Below are 16580 nucleotides of genomic sequence, written 5' to 3'. Positions count from 1 at the left end.
TGGTGTGACACCGAAGGATTTGCATTATAATGGCGTTCAGGGCATGGTGATGGAGTTCGCAAAAGTTTACGATATCATGGAGCGCGTGTTTTATTCTTGGGGTATCATATAGCACTCTTCGGCTGTAGCTACAAGCATCTAGAAAATAATCATGTCATTGATTCAAATCTCGTCCCATCGGCATCGTACAGTTGCCTCATTTGTACATTCTCTCCGCTAGTATATAGTATAGTAATACAAATGAAGAAGTGCAAGCGCAAAGCAAACATAGCAACGTTTTAACAAAAGGAAAGACTGTTATACATAAAGACATTAAGAAGGGAAATACCAGACAGTCCTGAACGCCCTGGGTATATCGTCCCGACCATATAGGACACATCGACAAACAAACAAAGCAGAACGAACGGGCCATTCAAGAGTGGTCTGAGACGGTTACGACGTCAACGGCAATGATCAACTGTTCATGCGTAGGAGCAACAACCCCCCCAGTCCGGAAGACCCCGGCATAACTCGGATCAAGGTTTCAATGCTGTCGTTCACGAAATTTCAGCAAGGGCATCCCTACACAACTGCTGGCAGCTCTCGGCATCGAATCGCTTCCTAACAGGCACCTTCTTCCTGCGTTGCCATAGCGTCTCGCGGTCCACGGAGGCCGAATCCCTGAAGCGAAAGTTTGTTGTCTTGGGCGAGGGTGTAGGGGAGTCGTTGGCGAACCTAACGCCGCGGATGACGGTGTTGTCCTTGAGGCCACGGACGCTAGCGAGATGGCCTTTGACCATGACGATGAATGAGGGCGTGCTAGGCGGGAGACGTGCGGGTTGCCGTGGGGCTGGCTTGGGGAGGGCCTGCGAGTTGCGAACGGAAGCAGAGAGGTGGCCTTCGGTCTTCATGTGGCGCGAGTAGCGCTTGTAAATTGCGCCTAGGTCTCCGCGACTGTCTCGTCGGCTGTCTCGTCGCAAGTCTCGCTCCTTTGGAGGAGGGGTGGGGAAGCTGTAGTGGTTCAGTACAGAGTCCGGGTCTTGCTCCAGTTCCCAGACATATGAAGTGATGCTGGACATGGAGGTGCGGTATGTGTTTGTCGAGTATACGGACAAAGTGTTGTTGAAGTTGTACGACTGGCGCTGCCATATTCGCTCATCTGGGAGCGTTGCAGAGTCTGGGGTTGAGGGCGGCTCGTCATCGGAACTTGGGGGTGAAGAGCAGGCTGAGGGTGGACTGAGGGCCTCAATCGCGGCCATGTAGTGCTTCTCGGCCGCGTTGAGCTCCTTGAACCGGTTCTTCAGCGTAGATTGCCTGGCCAGAGTGTCGTGAGAGAGGGCAGCGTAGAAGTTGAGATATGCCAGATGTACGGGGTGGGTCTGCCTGTTGATTAGCTACTGCTTTGTGTTGTTGTTGATACTCCAAACATGGAAATGTGTGTCCATGTTTACGTACCTCTTCATCCACCTCCTTCAACAACTGTTCAGCATACTGTACACACTGTGTGTACTGTCGACTAAGATACATTTGCTTGAGAGCCCTCATGCTCTCCCTCAGCTCAGCTTGCTTGGCGTGCTTCAACATGTCGCTCAAATTCGCAAATGTCTCGTTTGCGCGGAAGCCACTCGGATTAGAGTTGAGTGAATTATAGCGAGAAAAGAGTTGTCGTGAGTGGGAGGCCGGACGTGAGGATGCAGGACGAGTGAAAGCGATGCCTGGGGAGAGTAGGGCACTCTCGTGGTACTTGGCGTGTGAAGCCAGCTTCAAAGATTATGCTGATTGAAATGCGGAAGAGCTAAGAGAATCGCGCGATTATTCTAGGCAGTGCAGGCGCAGGGACGAGGGTGAAATGAAATGGGTTTGAGTTAATGCGCGCAGTAACTACTCTTTCCTCTTTGGTCGAATGTTACGAGTTCAGAAGATGCCAGCATTCAAGAAGATAGTGCACAACAATGCTGCTACCAGAGCGCTTAATAGAATAATGCAAAAGTTAGGAAAAGCAATACAAATGCCCGTAGGGTGGCCATTAAGTATATAGTTCTCAAGACCAGCCCCGCTACTAACGGCCGTTCGAACAGGTGCAGGAGGCGTGGGAGGGGCGGTTGTTTCAGGGTTCGTGATGGGGTAGATTTGTTTCACAGCCCACCTATCCTTGCATCTAGCCCAGCTAGGTTTGCCTAAGATAGTCAGGCACCGCACCATACAGGCTAGAGCTCGCAGAAAGTTTATCAGGCCCTGCCTGACGTGCAGTGTGCGTCGCAAGTTTTCGACCGTACCTGAGTCGTTATCCAGTCGTCACCGGGCGACGGATGGTGGGAAGATTCATCGTCGGTCTTACATGCATGCGATAATCGCTTCGATGGTTCCGAAGGCCGCACGCGCTACCTGCCGTCTAAATGTAAGCACAACAACACCCGTGTTCTTGGACTATAGCATGAAAAAAGATAGCCATCAGATACCCGAATCTGGTAAATTTGAGGGATCTTGTCTCTGTCTGGTGAGGTTGAAGGCAAAAGTAACGCGGTAACTATGACACCGCACTGATTAAACATGTTGACCTTAGCCATGTTTCGATACTGAGGCAGAAAGAGTCAGCCTATATGATGCCTGCGACAAGAACGACCGATTCGGAGCCCAGAACTTGGAAGGCTAGGCATACTGGAACGAGACGGTGGATAACCACAGGGAACATCATTGTAGTTGGCTTAGTCAATAGTCACTTAATCAGCTGATTGAAGTTTCCTCGCGTCACCTTGAGACATGTCAATACACCGAGCGGGCGTCCTCATACAGTGAAGTGAATGTGCCCTCGTATGCGCCTGGACCATGCAACTGCTCAGAAAATCGTATGTATCATCACAAAAACACGAGGTGGCCAAGGGTAGTCTCCCTGAACTGGCTAATACAAAAGAGCTATGAACTGAACAGATGCTTATTCTACACAGCCCGTGAGGGAGATGGCACCGGATGCTCGGGATATCAAGTCTAATGCTCCTAGAGCGCTTAACCCTCGGAAGCGGCCGCACCGGTAATAATCTCGACAAGTTCGCCAGTGATGACAGCTTGACGAGTTCGGTTGTAGAGAATCTGGAACTTGTTGATCATCTCTCCAGCGTTCTTGGAGGCATTGTCCATGGCGTTTTGACGCGCAGACTGCTCGCAAGCGTGACCCTCGGCCAGCGCCCAGAAGAGCGAGTTGGCAAGAGCGTACTCACGGAGGTTGGGAAGGACCTCATCCTCAATCTCGAAAGCAGCAAAGTTTGCTATTTTCACTGTTAGACATGGCATCTCTCACTGCAGGAATGCGACATACCGGACGCAGCAATGGCCTCCTCAGAGAAAGCCTGCTGGATAGTGGCCTCGTAACTCGAAGCGTTGATGAATTTGTTGTAGACGATCTGAACGGAGGCGTAGTCGGTGGGCAGCATGGAGATCTGGTCGGCAATGTGGAGGGAGTCGGCAAAGGTAGGGACGTCCTTTCCGGCACCAGCGAAGGACAGAACCATGTTCTTTCCGTTGGAACGACCCAATTGCGCCTTGCACTTCTCGCCAATGACAGCCAGGTCGGTCTCAGGAGCCTGAGCGAGCATGGCCCTGACCTTCCTCGACATTCCAGAGTGGATACCACCGCAGAGACCCTTGTCTGAACTGCAGACGATGATCAAGCTCTTCTTGCCCTCGCCCTCAATTGGCTTGGTCTCGGCGCTCTCGAACACGGTGTTGGACGTCTGGCCGTACTTGCGGGACTCGGTCATGGCCCTCTGGGCGCGGGTGAGCTTGGTGGAAGCGACAACCTTCATGGTCTTGGTGATCTTCTCGATGTTGCGAATCGACTTGAGACGGCCCTCGATTTCACGCAGGGTGGCATAGCCGGCGACATTGGAGGCAGTAAGGGTGGCAGGCCTAGATTCAAAAGTTCCAGTCAGCACCTGATGCAGTTGGCGATGCAATTGACCCGCAATGGGGGGGTTCAATGGCGCGAGAAAAGCTGCCAATTCGAGCGGGAGCGTACCGGGCGGCGGCGGCGGCCATACCAGCCTTGAAGGCCGGGCGCGCAGCTCGTGACAGCATCATGGCTACGGGAATTGAGATGAGTGGAGATGGCGACAGCCGTGTGGTGTTGCTTCACTGCTGTCTTTGCTGAACGCAAGCTTGTGTCGGACAATCGGCATGCTGAATTGCTTTGCGTGCCAAGAGCCAAGCATCACGTGAGAGCACTCGATCTCGCAGAGTCGCTTGACCACCCAGCGGCGCAGGCCCTGTTTGTGACACCCGCGTGACAATTTGATTGTATTCCTGGCTCGCTATTGTCCTTGGGGCAGGCAGTAGAACAGCAGACGCCATGTTGTGGGTGCGCTGATTTAGGCGGACATAGGCAGGAGCGAGCAACGATCGATCAAACAAAGAGGTGGCAAGCATACCAGGCTCCCTCACACACACACCCACCTCATGTCAGCTTACATGTAATTACCATACATTACCGTACATATCTGCAATAATCCTGCCTTGGTCTTGTCGTCTGATTGTGAGAAAGCCGGTGGTTGTGGTGAGGTTACGCACCTGTTACGGGCAGTTAGTGGCCTCGATTTGGTGAAGGCCGAAGACCGTGCGCCGGTGGACTTAGCAGCGAAGCACATGTGGTGTCCCTGGGGCTGCGCTTCACTTAAACTCAGCATTCCTCTTTTCCACTCGTCCTTCGTCGTGTCCTCTCTCCCTCCGCCACCATCATCGCCTCAATCGCTTCAATCGCCCTGCGTCTCAGCCGGTGTCCGGGACGCGCTTCTTTACGACTGTCGCTTTCCTCCGGCACTCGTACTCTTACCTCAGCCAGATCGACTGTGTCCGCGACCAACAACGCTGCACACGTCCGTTCGCTTCTTCGTTATCCGCGACTGCAGCACGCGCCCACCGCTAGCAACATGTCTTCCTCAGACGACGACACGCCTCTGGCGAGAGGAAAAGACCAAGGTGAGTCTACTGTCTATGTACCCGTCGACAAACTGCGCTTTTTGCGCGCGCCATGCCCATCTCACCTTTCACGCGCCCATCTCCCTCGATAAATTTCGCCCTTTCCTTTTCCAACCTTCCACTCCTCACCACATCCTTCGTCTCATTCTCTGCGTCGCAAGCTGTGCAAGTCTACCAAAAATTTCGACAAGGCTGACCATAAGCTCGTACAGCAAAGTCAAGCGAACAAATTTCCAAGGAGGAAGTTATGAAGATGGACGCCGAGGCCCCTTCGAATGGCCATGTTGAGCCTGGCATCTCCATTCGCATGGGCCCTGTAGACAACGACAAAATGGACATCGATGCGCCTGAGACCAACGGAAACGCTGCTGGAAAGCGCAAATCGCGCGGCAGTATACCAAACGGCAAATCGTACAAGGACGCAAGCAGTTCAGAGGAAGATGCCAAGCCACTGGTACGTTCAATTACGCGACATGTATACGTCTTGCGCCCAGCTAATCCTTGACCAGAATAAGCGCCGGCGAACATCACAGCAAGCCAAACCTGTCAAAGACGAATCTGACTCTGAACTCAGCGATGTTCCTCTTAGAGCCAGGGTGTTGCCCAAGGCAAGCGCCGAGCAAATCGGAGAATCTGCCGACTCCGACGTACCCCTGGCCACGAAGCTCACCAAGAAGAAAGAGTCCATCGAAAAGGCTGCAGCAAAGGAGGCAAAGGCTATTCGCACCAAGGACAAGGCTGCTCCGAAGCGCAAGCAGAAGGTTGAGAGCGAGAGCGAAGAGGACGTTCCTCTTGTCAAAAAGAGGGCCCCGGCGAAGAAGACAAACGGCGTAAAGAAGCAGGAATCCGACTCTGATGCGCCCATTGCGAAGAAGTCGGCCGCAAAGAAGGCTACCAAGGCGAAGCCTGCTGCAGCGGCACCTGCAAAGAAGACAAAGGCCAAACCGAAGGAGGAGACTGAGCAAGACAACGAGGCTGCTGACGAGGAGGATGAGTACCGCTGGTGGGACGACCCAGGCAAGAACGACGGCACTAAGAAGTGGGATACTCTGGAACACGCTGGTGTTGTCTTCCCCCCTGAGTACGAGCCGTTACCCAAGCACGTCAAACTGGTCTATGACGGCGTACCCGTCACATTGCACAAGGACGCTGAAGAAGTAGCTACTTTCTACGGAAGCATGTTGAACTCCACCCACAACGTCGAGAACCCTACCTTCAACAAGAACTTTTTCGAGGACTTCACTGCCATCTTGGACAAAACCGGACATGGCAAGGACAAGAACGGCAACACGATCAAGATCAAGAAATTCGAAAAGTGCGATTTCAAGCCCATCTTTGAGTGGTTCGACGCAGAGCGCGCAAAGAAGAAGGCTCTGTCAGCCGCAGAGAAGAAAGCGCTCAAGGCGGAGAAAGAGGCCGCAGAGGCCGACTACATGTACTGCTTGTGGGACGGTCGCAAGCAGAAAGTCGGCAACTTCCGGGTTGAACCTCCTGGCCTGTTCCGTGGCCGTGGTGAGCATCCCAAGACTGGTCGTGTGAAGAAGCGGGTCATGCCCGAGCAGATCACCATCAACATTGGCGAGAATGCAAAGGTCCCAGAGCCTCCTGCCGGTCACCGTTGGAAAGAGATCAAACACGATCACGAAGGCACCTGGCTTGCCATGTGGCAAGAGAACATCAACGGTGCCTACAAGTACGTCATGCTTGCTGCGAACTCCGACATCAAGGGCCAGAGTGACTTCAAAAAGTTTGAGAAGGCACGAGAACTCAAGAAGCATATCGATCGCATTCGGAAGGATTACCGGAAGGATCTCAACTCCAAGATGATGGCTGATCGCCAACGTGCTACCGCCATCTACCTCATCGATCAGTTCGCCCTCCGTGCTGGTAACGAGAAGGGAGAAGATGAGGCGGACACCGTCGGTTGCTGTTCGCTCAAGTTCCAGCACATCACCCTGAGGCCTCCGGAGACGGTCATATTCGATTTCTTGGGTAAAGACAGTATTCGCTTCTACGACGAAGTCAAGGTCGACCCACAAGTCTTCAAAAACTTGAAGCTTTTCAAGAAGGAACCCAAGACTACCGGTGATGATATCTTCGACAGACTGACTACGTCGGCTCTGAACAAGCATCTGACGAGCTACATGCCTGGACTCACTGCCAAGGTCTTCCGTACCTACAACGCCTCCTACACCATGGCTAGGTTACTCAAGGAGATGAAGGCTACCGGTACAGTTCAAGAGAAGGTCAAGGCCTACAACGATGCCAATCGCGAAGTCGCCATTCTGTGTAATCACAAGCGCACCGTCGCTGCCAGTCACGCCACGTCCATCGAAAAAATGAACGAGAGGGTTAGTTGCCACGTCATGTTTTCATCAAATCTAAGCTAACATATGTAGATTAATGGTCTCCGTTATCAAGCCTGGAGAACAAAGATGATGATGATCGATGTCGACCCAAAGATCAAGAAGAAAAAGGGCGCCGAATACTTTGAGCGACCTGAGGATCTCGACGACGAGTGGGTCAAGCAACACCAGGACGCTGAGGTCGAAGAGATGCGCCAGAAGATCATCAAGAAGTTCGAAAAGGACAACGAGAAACTCAAGGCCGACGGCGAGAAGGAGCTGAAGCAGAAGGAGCTGAATGAGCGTCTGGAGAAAGCCGAGGAACTGGCCGCCAAGTACAAGAAAGAGAACAAGACTGGCAAGATCGAAGCTGAGGGCAAGGGCCCGACAGTGGAGAAGCTGGAGGCCAATGTCGAGAAGATTGTCCAGCGCATTGAGAACATGAAGATCCAGATGGAGGACAAGGAAGGCAACAAGGAGGTTGCTCTTGGCACGTCCAAGATTGTAAGTCACACCACCTCAGTGGTACACGATGCTCGGCTAACCACATGCAGAACTACATTGATCCTCGTCTCACCGTGGTCTTCTCCAAGAAGTTTGGTGTCCCTATTGAGAAGTTCTTCTCCAAGACACTCCGAGAGAAGTTTGACTGGGCCATCAAGTCGGTTGACGAGAACTGGGAGTTTTAAGAGGCGGATATGATTTGTAGATTTTGTTAGTCTTCGGACATGTTCGTGTGGGTGCATATGGCATCATGGGGTGTGACTAGGCGATTCGAGGCAAAAAGGCATGGCATTTATTGCACATGTCCTACATGCTGCGAGCGGGACAGGCCGGCAACGATAGTTTGCTTAGTAGCCTTCGGGCTTATTGCATGGCGACGAGGTACACGTTTTTAGAAGCTCTATAGGCTCCTTCACAATACTACACAAAATCAAGACTGCGTCTGAAACACCTGGGTGACATGAAATACTTGACATGCTAGTGTATGAAAGCTAGTGTGGGCGTCAGATGGGGCTGTTGGGAATGGAATGGTGGGGTTTATCTACACTGTCGCTGTCAAGTATTTCATGTCATCCAAGTGGAAATGGATTTCTGCATATGCAAGTGCGGGACGATCCTGATAGCCTGCAGCTTCCGTGCATGAACGGCTGTTCTGGTGCGAGGTGCCTCAGGATGAACTATGACCCGTCTGGACTTCAAGCGTTCGTGCATCCGCGGAGCGACATCAGTCGTCCATGCACAAGCACAAATGTCTGTGTATAAGAGACATGTGGCTTATAGCGGTGAGAAGAGTAGTTCCGGGCCAATGGATAGTCTCTTGTACCTGCTTTTCCGTCGCCGATTGCTTGGGAGTACAGATCATGGATCATCAGGCTGTACTACGGAGTACCGATTGATCTCGGGATTGTACGACACGAATTGCGTGGGGACACATTGCAAGGCTTGGTGCTCGTTTTTCGAAGATGAGGGCTGTGCACGTTCAAGTCATGGTTACGGTACAGGTGCACAATTTCCGCGGCGGTCCTATACATGGTAGATTTCGCAGGGGCGGTTACGTAGTAGCCCCGAGGGTGGTAGTATCTTGCAACACGTAGTGTGATTGCCGTCGCCGTCTTGGAGGGTGCCATGTGTGTCTGGTGCCTACAATGGCCTTTGTACACTGGTACGTCAAGTATTTCATATCACCCTGGTGGGAGCGAAGTTGACGGCGCGAGGACGGGCGGTGGGAGAAGGATCACGTCGTCATGAGGCATGATCTTCATGCAGGTTAGACGTTAAGCTAGGCGATCGGCTCCAGAATTGCTAGCTCGTACAGGAAAGCGGAAAAGGTCACAAAGGCAAAAGCTCAGCGCGGCGACTCCGCACTTGATTGCTTTTGGTCAGGTCGGTTATCGGCCGTTGATAGATGACGATAGTCAGCGCCCGCCAGTGACCACATGTCGGACTCAGCCCAACGAAGCCGCTCAACTGCAGTGTTTGTTATTACGGGTAGGCAGAGGCTATGTGTGGAGGACGGATTGGCTTCCCCTGAAGGCCACCCCACTTTGGGCTGTCATGACCCAAGTCTAAGAGGTCGAGGCCAGGTCCAGCACTGCGGGAGCGCGCCGTCGTCGACTGCCCGCGTCCCATGGTCCATCTCCCGCGACAACCGCTACATGTTGGAGGGAACAGCAACGTCATAAGTTGAAGATGGTGTGATGGAGCCAAGCAGACGGGCCTGTGCCCGCACCTGACCTCTGCAGGGTATCGCGAGAAGAAAGGGCTGGGGTCTGGCTACATTGGACTCGTAGACGAATGCATAACATTCTCGGTCGACTTACGGAGCGGACTGTGACGGTGTGAGAGGGTAAGCCGGAAGTGCCCAACCAGAGCTGCTGCGGCCATGTTTGTTTTTGCAAGCTGCAAGTAGGAAAATCCTCATAATGATAGACGTGTGAGCACAAATCTGCACCATCTTTGCGTATGCTGCACATAGAAATATCGGCCTGACCTACCCCCCCTCCTGCGGGTCAATGAATCGCACACATTGGGCCTGAGCTATATGACATCGTTGCCCGTGCCGCGGTATCCTACTTTGAGCATCCCAGAGTCCTCTTCGCGCCCTGCACCCTCTCTGACCCCAATCGCACCCACGCACGCACACTCGCTCGCTCGCCCTCCCGCGAACACTCTCACCGAGAGTCTCCGACATATACCGTCATCCGTCCGTACCTTTCTCGCGAACCAAGGTCTGAGCGCTGAGCATTGAGCGCCTTCCGCAACGCTCAGACTCCACCCCCGAATTTGGCATTACAAGACACCATCCGCCCACTGCGCCGTTGTTACCCCCCTTAGCGACCTTCTTGCGCAAACAAGAGACGTAGATCGGAAGAAACTTGTGCGACGCCAAACACAATGGCCGCTGAACAGGCCAACGGTGGAGAGAAGCCCGCGGTGCTCATAATAGGCGGATTGGGTAACGAGGCTCCCACCATCCCGCAAGACGCGACTGCAGTACTGATTGTGCGCATTAGGCTATACTGGACGCCACCTGACAAAGTACATTTACGACAACAAGCTCGCTTCCGAAATACGCATTGTCGACAAGCATCTGCCAGAGCTTGCATGGCTCGCCCCAGAATTCAAGGAAGCATGTTCAAGAGAGCGCTTCATCCAGGCCGATGCCGCGCAAGAGAGTGCGTTCTCAACGCATGACTACAACCACCAATTCGACGCTAATTTCCACCCATAGAATCCCTTCCGCGGATATTCGATCGTGAAGGCGGCGCACAGTTTGACTATGTCTTCAACTGCGGCGGCGAGACGCGCTTCTCCCAAGAGGAAAAGGTCTACGAACTCCGCTCCTACGGCCTCTCCATGGCTCTCGGCCGAGAGGCTGCGAAACGCAAAGTCAAAGTCTTTGTCGAGCTGAGCACCGGCATGGTTTACAAGCCCGATAGCACACCCCGCAAAGAGACGGACAAGACGAAGCCGTGGTCCAATCTGGCAAAATGGAAGCTCAAGGCCGAGGAAGATCTGGCCAAGATTGACGGTCTGAACCTGATGGTGCTGAGGTTTGCACATGTCTACGGTCCTTATACGAGCAAGTTTCTGAGCACAGCGTTATGCATGGCCCGCGTCTACCAGAGCAAGGGCAAGGAAATGCGTTTCCTATGGAAGGAGGACTTGCGCACAAACTTGGTACATGTTGAAGATTCTACACGGGCACTTTGGCACGGCGCGGAGTGGTATGCCAAGGGTACTCCTGGTCGCCGGCCGGCACCTGTCTTCAACATTGTGGATCATGGCAACACTGGTACGTCATTACATTCATCGGTTTCTTCTCGGCGCTTGACACTAACACGGTCCCAGCACAAAAACAGACAGCCCAGATCATTGGCGAGATATTCAAGATGGAGACGGGCTTCCACGGTACCCTCATCTCCGCTTTTGCAAGACTCAACCTTGATCACGTAGTCGACGACGTCAACGACGAGACTCTGGACCCATGGGCGGAACTGCAGCAGAAGGCTGGCATCAGCCAATCTACACCACTTACCCCGTACATGGAGAAGGAACTCATTAAGGATGCAGACCTCAGTATGGACGGAAGCGCCTTTGAACGCGAGACGGGATTCAAGTAAGTAGAGGAGATTCGGTATAATTGACAAAATACTAATCCGCAAACAGATACAACATTGAGAGGATAACCAAGGAGAAAGTCGAAGAGGTCATTGAGAGTTACAAGAGGATGAACTGGTGGCCGTAAAAGACCCCCTTTATCGACCACTTCAACCTCAACATCTCGCAAACGGCCATCATCGCTTGCCACGACCATTCTCACGACCCCTCCGACCAATCTTTGTTATACCCAAACCTCCTTCCTTCCTCTATTCTACATTGGGATCAATCCGTTCCGTTCAGTATCGTGTCCCCGCTTGCATCGTTCGGAGCTTTTTGGCTGGGTGGCATCAACTCGACTCGTCTGTATCGCCTATCACGTTCGGTATTGTTTCCTCTCCTCTCACACAGTCATCGGTGCAGGTGGACTCGCTCTTCTCCTTTGTCGCTATTCTTTCTATATGTCTGATTCTTGACTTTGGTGGAAAGTAAGAGGTTTCAAATCGGTACTGTAGGGTTCGTTTCATCCTGGCACTGTAAATGGAGCATGAGATATTATTGGTGTTACATACCCCCTCAATCTAGCTTTTATTCCTTGTATGTTTTGACACCACCTTTGGCTTGTAATCCATGTTGCCAAAGTTGTCCCCATGTGTGTCTTCTCCACTCCACTCATCCTTCTCCTAGATTACCAATCAGTAGCCAGACCATGGGCGATGTGGAAATGGGGAAATTGAAATGGGAAAGCGTCAGTGAAGATGTATAACAGCAACAACAAAACAAAATATGCGAAAGCAAATAAACATGTCTTTTATTCTTCCCATGTAAAGGTTTCTGCATCTATTTTTGCTTATACACGAACCCAAGGAATGGCCACTTTCAGAGAAGAACACAATCAACCCCGCAGGCCTTCTAGGATACATACCCTAACCCAAGCGAACTGGCTTACTCAATCTTCATCTTCTCAAACTGCTGAATACTAGCCTCCCAGTTCTTGGCCTCTAGCTCAGCAGCCTTGAGCTTCTCCTTCTCCTGCTCCTTGACAGCATCACTAACCTTCTGCTCCCACTCATCGTCCATGATCTTCTTCTGGCGAGTAATCGTCTCGTTCGCCTTTGTGAGTCTATCCTGGGCTTTTGTAATCTCCTTGTCGAGCTCAATACGGCCCTTGACATCGAGGTATGCCGTCGCCGAGGTGCCGATGGTGTACACGGCACAGCCTGATGGTGCGGATTCCGAGGGTGAAAGGATCGTGATATCGGCGACGGTCTTACCAGCAAGAGAGCGGATGGATGGGAGTGATGTGGGTGAGGAGAGGGTGGTGTGTGCGGCGTCGTTGAGAGACTGGATGTATGTGGATGCGCCCTCTTTGATTGCGTATTCGGCAGTGAGGGAACGGAGACCCTTTGCGCTGTCGACGAGAAGCTCGTATTCGGCGTTTGCCGTCTCGTCATCAAACTCTTGCGAGTACTGAGGGAATGTTGCAATAGTGATGGAAGGCGTCTTGTCACCTTGCCTTCGGGGAAGTCGCTGCCAGAGCTCTTCTGTGAGGAAGGGCATGAACGGGTGAATCATGGTCAGACCACCCTCGATGGCCGTGTAAAGTGTCTGCTTCGCACTTTCCTTCTGCTCTTCGCTGCCTTCATCGAAGATCGCCTTGCTGTTCTCGATGTATGTGTCGCAGAGGTAGACGTAGAAGTACTTGTAGGCGACCTGGGTGGCAAGACTGAACTCGCGCGCCTCCAGGTGGTCGTTGATCTTCTTTGCAGCGGTATTAAGCTGGTGAAGGATATAGCGCTCGGGTAATGACTCTACGCCTGTCTTTGCGATCTTTTCCCGAGGTGTGAATGAGTCTCCCAAACGCCCAATAACGTACTTGGTGGCTTGGTAAATCTTGTTACAGAACCTTCGGTAGCCGTGAATGACCTAGATAAGGTACTGTCAGCATGTACACAAATATAGAGCAGAAGAAGCTAATAGTATCGGGTCAGACTTACGTTGACGTCGAATGAGATATCCCCTCCTCCTGTGGTGTAGCCAACAAGGGCCATGCGCAAAGCATCTGCACCACACTCGGGAATACCCTGAGGGAACGCCGTCTTCTGATACTTCTCCGCTTTGGTCAACTCCTTGGGGTCTAGGTTGCCGGCACGAAGCTGGTCGTGGAGCTTCTGAAGGGTGATACCGTCCATAATATCGACAGGGTCGACGACGTTACCCAGTGACTTGGACATCTTCCTACCCTCTGAGTCGCGAATGAGCGAGTGGCAGTAGACTTCCTTGAATGGAACTTTGCCAGTGAGGTATAGTGAAAGGAAAATCATCCTAGCAACCCAGAAGAAGAGAATATCCCATCCAGTCTCCAACACAGAGGTAGGGAAGAGCTTTTCGAAATCGGCAGTCTGGTTTGGCCATCCCAAAGTCGAGAATGGCCAGAGACCTGAAGAGAACCATGTGTCGAGCACATCTTCATCCCGCGATAGCGTGAATGTCGCCCCGGGGAACTTCTTCTCGGCCTTTGCTCTCGCCTCTTCTTCTGTGCGGCCAGTGACCCAGAACTGATCTTCACTTCTGGCGTTATCTTTACCTTCCAGCTCAATAAAGTAGGCTGGTACCTGGTGACCCCACCACAGCTGTCGAGATAAACACCAGTCCTGGATGTTGTTCATCCAGTGCATGTAGACCTTCTCAGAGGTAGCGGGTCGGATCTTGATGTCGCCCTTCTCTACAGCTTCAATGGCAGGCTTGGCCAAGCTGTCCATCTTCATCCACCATTGCGGCTTCATGATTGGCTCGATGACGTCGCCAGACCTTGAGCAGATTGGGACCTTCATCGGGTTGGGTTCCGTCTTCACGAAGAGACCCTCCTTCTTCAGCGCATCAACAACGGTGTAACGGACATCGAAGCGCTTCTGGCCCTCAAACTTGCCAGCATTCTTGTTCATGGTACCATTGTCGTTCTGCAGTCGTTAGTAAGCCGAAAAGTCGGCAAAGATGGATACATACCAGAATATTGATGAACTCAAGCCCGTGCTTCTTGCCAAGGTTGAAATCGTTGGGGTCGTGTGCGGGTGTCAACTTGACAGCTCCAGTACCGAACTCGGGATCCACGTAGTCGTCTGCAACGATGGGCATGAGGCGATCGATGAAGGGGTGCTTGGCCTTCTTGCCGACCAAGTGCTTGTAACGCTCATCCTTGGGATGGACAGCGATACCAGAGTCACCCAGCATAGTTTCCGGACGAGTGGTAGCCATCTCGATGAATTGGTCTGTACCCTCAATGGCGTACTTGACAGAAAGTTAGTGTATAGCCGTTGTAGTGGTGATGCTCTACATACCTTGAAATGAGTAAGAACACCAAACTCGACCATTCTCTCGTACCCAGGCACGGATAGCTTGGTAGGGCCCGCCAGGTCTTTGTTGTCGACTTCCAGTGTGCTAAGTGCGGTGTTGAGCGCCGTGCACCAGTTAACCAGTCGATTTGATCGGTAGATGAGACCGTCTTCGTGTAATCGGACAAAAGTTTCTGTGACAGCCTTCGATAGGTTCTCGTCCATTGTGAAAGCCTCGCGTGTCCAATCAAACGAACCACCCATTCTCCGTAAAGTGTGGGTGAGATGCTGATGGTATTCTTCCTTCCACTCCATGGTCCTCTCGAGGAACTTTTGACGACCGAGATCGTATCGTGTCTTGTTCTCCCTACGCTTGAGCATCTTCTCTACCACACTCTGTGTCGCAATACCGGCGTGGTCGCATCCTGGCAGGTACAATGTAGTGTAGCCCTTCATCCTGTGCCATCGTATAAGGACATCCTGAAGACTCGTAGCAAGTGCGTGGCCGCAGTGAAGCTTGCCTGTGACGTTGGGTGGAGGGATAGGAATGACAAAGTGCCCAGGGCTCTTGACATCACCCTTCTCAGTGAATTCGGGCTTGAAGAAACCCTGTGCATCCCACCAAGCATCCCATGCCGACTCTACGACCTTGGGAATGTAGGCCTTTGTGTATGGACCATCCAAGCTCTGCAGACGCTTCTTCTCCCCCTTGGGTGTCTCCTCGACGTATTCGGGCAATTGCTCTTCCTCCTTGCCTTTCTTCTTCTTCTCTTTGGCAGGAGCAGAACCAGCGTCCTTGCTGGCGCCGGCAGCTGCAGCCTTTTTTGCCTTGAACTTTGCATCCTTCTCGGCCTTCTTCCTCTCCTTCTCGAGTTCTTTGGCCGACTTCTCTTTCTTCTCTACACCCTTCTCGTTCTCGCGGCCGGGCGCATGTTGGCCAACAGCATCAGTCTCTGCGGCACTGAGAATGTCCTTCTTGACATCGCCGCTGACTTCGGGTGGAGGCGCGGTATTGGGCGTCGTCTTCTCGCCGGTCGTGTTGTGGGAGGATGCATTGAGCGCCATGGTCGCGGTCGAGTAGTGGTGTTGATGTGTGAGCACGCGCTCAGCGTGGGCGTGATGACGGTGAAGTGCAGTGTAAATTGGCGATCGCAATTGCAAGCGAGGTCGAGCGAGATATACTAGGTTTCGTCTACGGGCAGCGCGCAGTGTAGTAGGCGCGGTGCGGGGCAACATTAACAAAAAAGTGCCTGGGTGTGAGTCGTCCCAAGTCCAGGCTGCATTACCCCACATCAACCAAGCCCGAGCTTCAGTTCCCACATGCATGTCATCGCCCGCCGGAGCACCTGGGTGACATGAAACACTTGACAGCAACAGTATGGGTGAACCCCCAGTATTCTATCACCAATAGATATTTTTGACGCCTATAATAACTTTTGTATACTGGGCTTTCAGCTATTTCATGTCACCCAGGGAGCCAGCCTACAGCCCCAGGGGCATTATCATAGAACTCAGTGAACTTGCATACATCGATCATGTCAACGCGAAGATAGAAACACTCCGGTACCCCAACGGAGCACTCCGTTGGTCAACATTTTCCTTCATCATTTCCACTGGGCAGCTTCATTCTCAATCACATATGATTTATTCCATGACACAACGATTCACAACACCATGACGAGTCATTGAGTACATTCCAGGGCACATATATTGAAACTTTTAGGCAACCGACCAGCACCCCGGAAATGCATTGTCGATATTGTAGCCTTAAGTTTTGATTGCTCCTTGACGCCAACAACGGACCACTATCATCCCGCATCGCTTAGACAAGAAAATCTTCCAGTGCCTTGCC

General features: G+C 52.3%; 6 protein-coding genes across 6 annotated transcripts; 3 read left to right on the top strand and 3 right to left on the bottom strand.

The window, feature by feature from the left end:
- Positions 1-536: 536 nt before the first annotated feature.
- On the bottom strand, positions 537-1563 carry PtrM4_140800 (uncharacterized protein; the record flags this gene model as incomplete). Its single annotated transcript, XM_001937908.2, has 2 exons — positions 537-1358; positions 1435-1563. 2 exons carry the CDS (start codon positions 1561-1563, stop codon positions 537-539), a joined length of 951 nt encoding a protein of 316 aa, XP_001937943.2.
- Positions 1564-2982: 1419 nt separating this feature from the next.
- Positions 2983-4050, bottom strand: PtrM4_140790 (AtpG, F0F1-type ATP synthase, gamma subunit; the record flags this gene model as incomplete). Its single annotated transcript, XM_001937909.2, has 3 exons — positions 2983-3242; positions 3293-3882; positions 3992-4050. The coding sequence occupies 3 exons, from the start codon at positions 4048-4050 to the stop codon at positions 2983-2985; spliced, it is 909 nt and encodes a 302-aa protein (XP_001937944.1).
- Positions 4051-4898: 848 nt separating this feature from the next.
- PtrM4_140780 (uncharacterized protein) lies at positions 4899-5452 on the top strand (the record flags this gene model as incomplete). The annotated part of the gene is made up of 2 exons (XM_066109484.1): positions 4899-4947; positions 5160-5452. 2 exons carry the CDS (start codon positions 4899-4901, stop codon positions 5450-5452), a joined length of 342 nt encoding a protein of 113 aa, XP_065960406.1.
- A 928-nt stretch (positions 5453-6380) lies between these two features.
- Positions 6381-7981, top strand: PtrM4_140770 (uncharacterized protein; the record flags this gene model as incomplete). The annotated part of the gene is made up of 3 exons (XM_001937910.2): positions 6381-7298; positions 7347-7796; positions 7847-7981. The coding sequence occupies 3 exons, from the start codon at positions 6381-6383 to the stop codon at positions 7979-7981; spliced, it is 1503 nt and encodes a 500-aa protein (XP_001937945.2).
- A 2209-nt stretch (positions 7982-10190) lies between these two features.
- PtrM4_140760 (NAD dependent epimerase-dehydratase family protein) lies at positions 10191-11544 on the top strand (the record flags this gene model as incomplete). The annotated part of the gene is made up of 5 exons (XM_001937911.2): positions 10191-10251; positions 10310-10471; positions 10528-11091; positions 11148-11415; positions 11466-11544. The coding sequence occupies 5 exons, from the start codon at positions 10191-10193 to the stop codon at positions 11542-11544; spliced, it is 1134 nt and encodes a 377-aa protein (XP_001937946.1).
- A 797-nt stretch (positions 11545-12341) lies between these two features.
- Positions 12342-15793, bottom strand: PtrM4_140750 (ValS, Valyl-tRNA synthetase; the record flags this gene model as incomplete). The annotated part of the gene is made up of 4 exons (XM_001937912.1): positions 12342-13322; positions 13394-14356; positions 14403-14684; positions 14735-15793. 4 exons carry the CDS (start codon positions 15791-15793, stop codon positions 12342-12344), a joined length of 3285 nt encoding a protein of 1094 aa, XP_001937947.1.
- Positions 15794-16580: the final 787 nt, after the last annotated feature.

Source organism: Pyrenophora tritici-repentis, chromosome 8 (genome assembly GCF_003171515.1).
Source record: "Pyrenophora tritici-repentis strain M4 chromosome 8, whole genome shotgun sequence".
Lineage (NCBI taxonomy): Eukaryota > Fungi > Ascomycota > Dothideomycetes > Pleosporales > Pleosporaceae > Pyrenophora > Pyrenophora tritici-repentis.
Note: the sequence above shows the minus strand (reverse complement) of the source record. Positions and strands in the feature narration are given on the sequence as shown.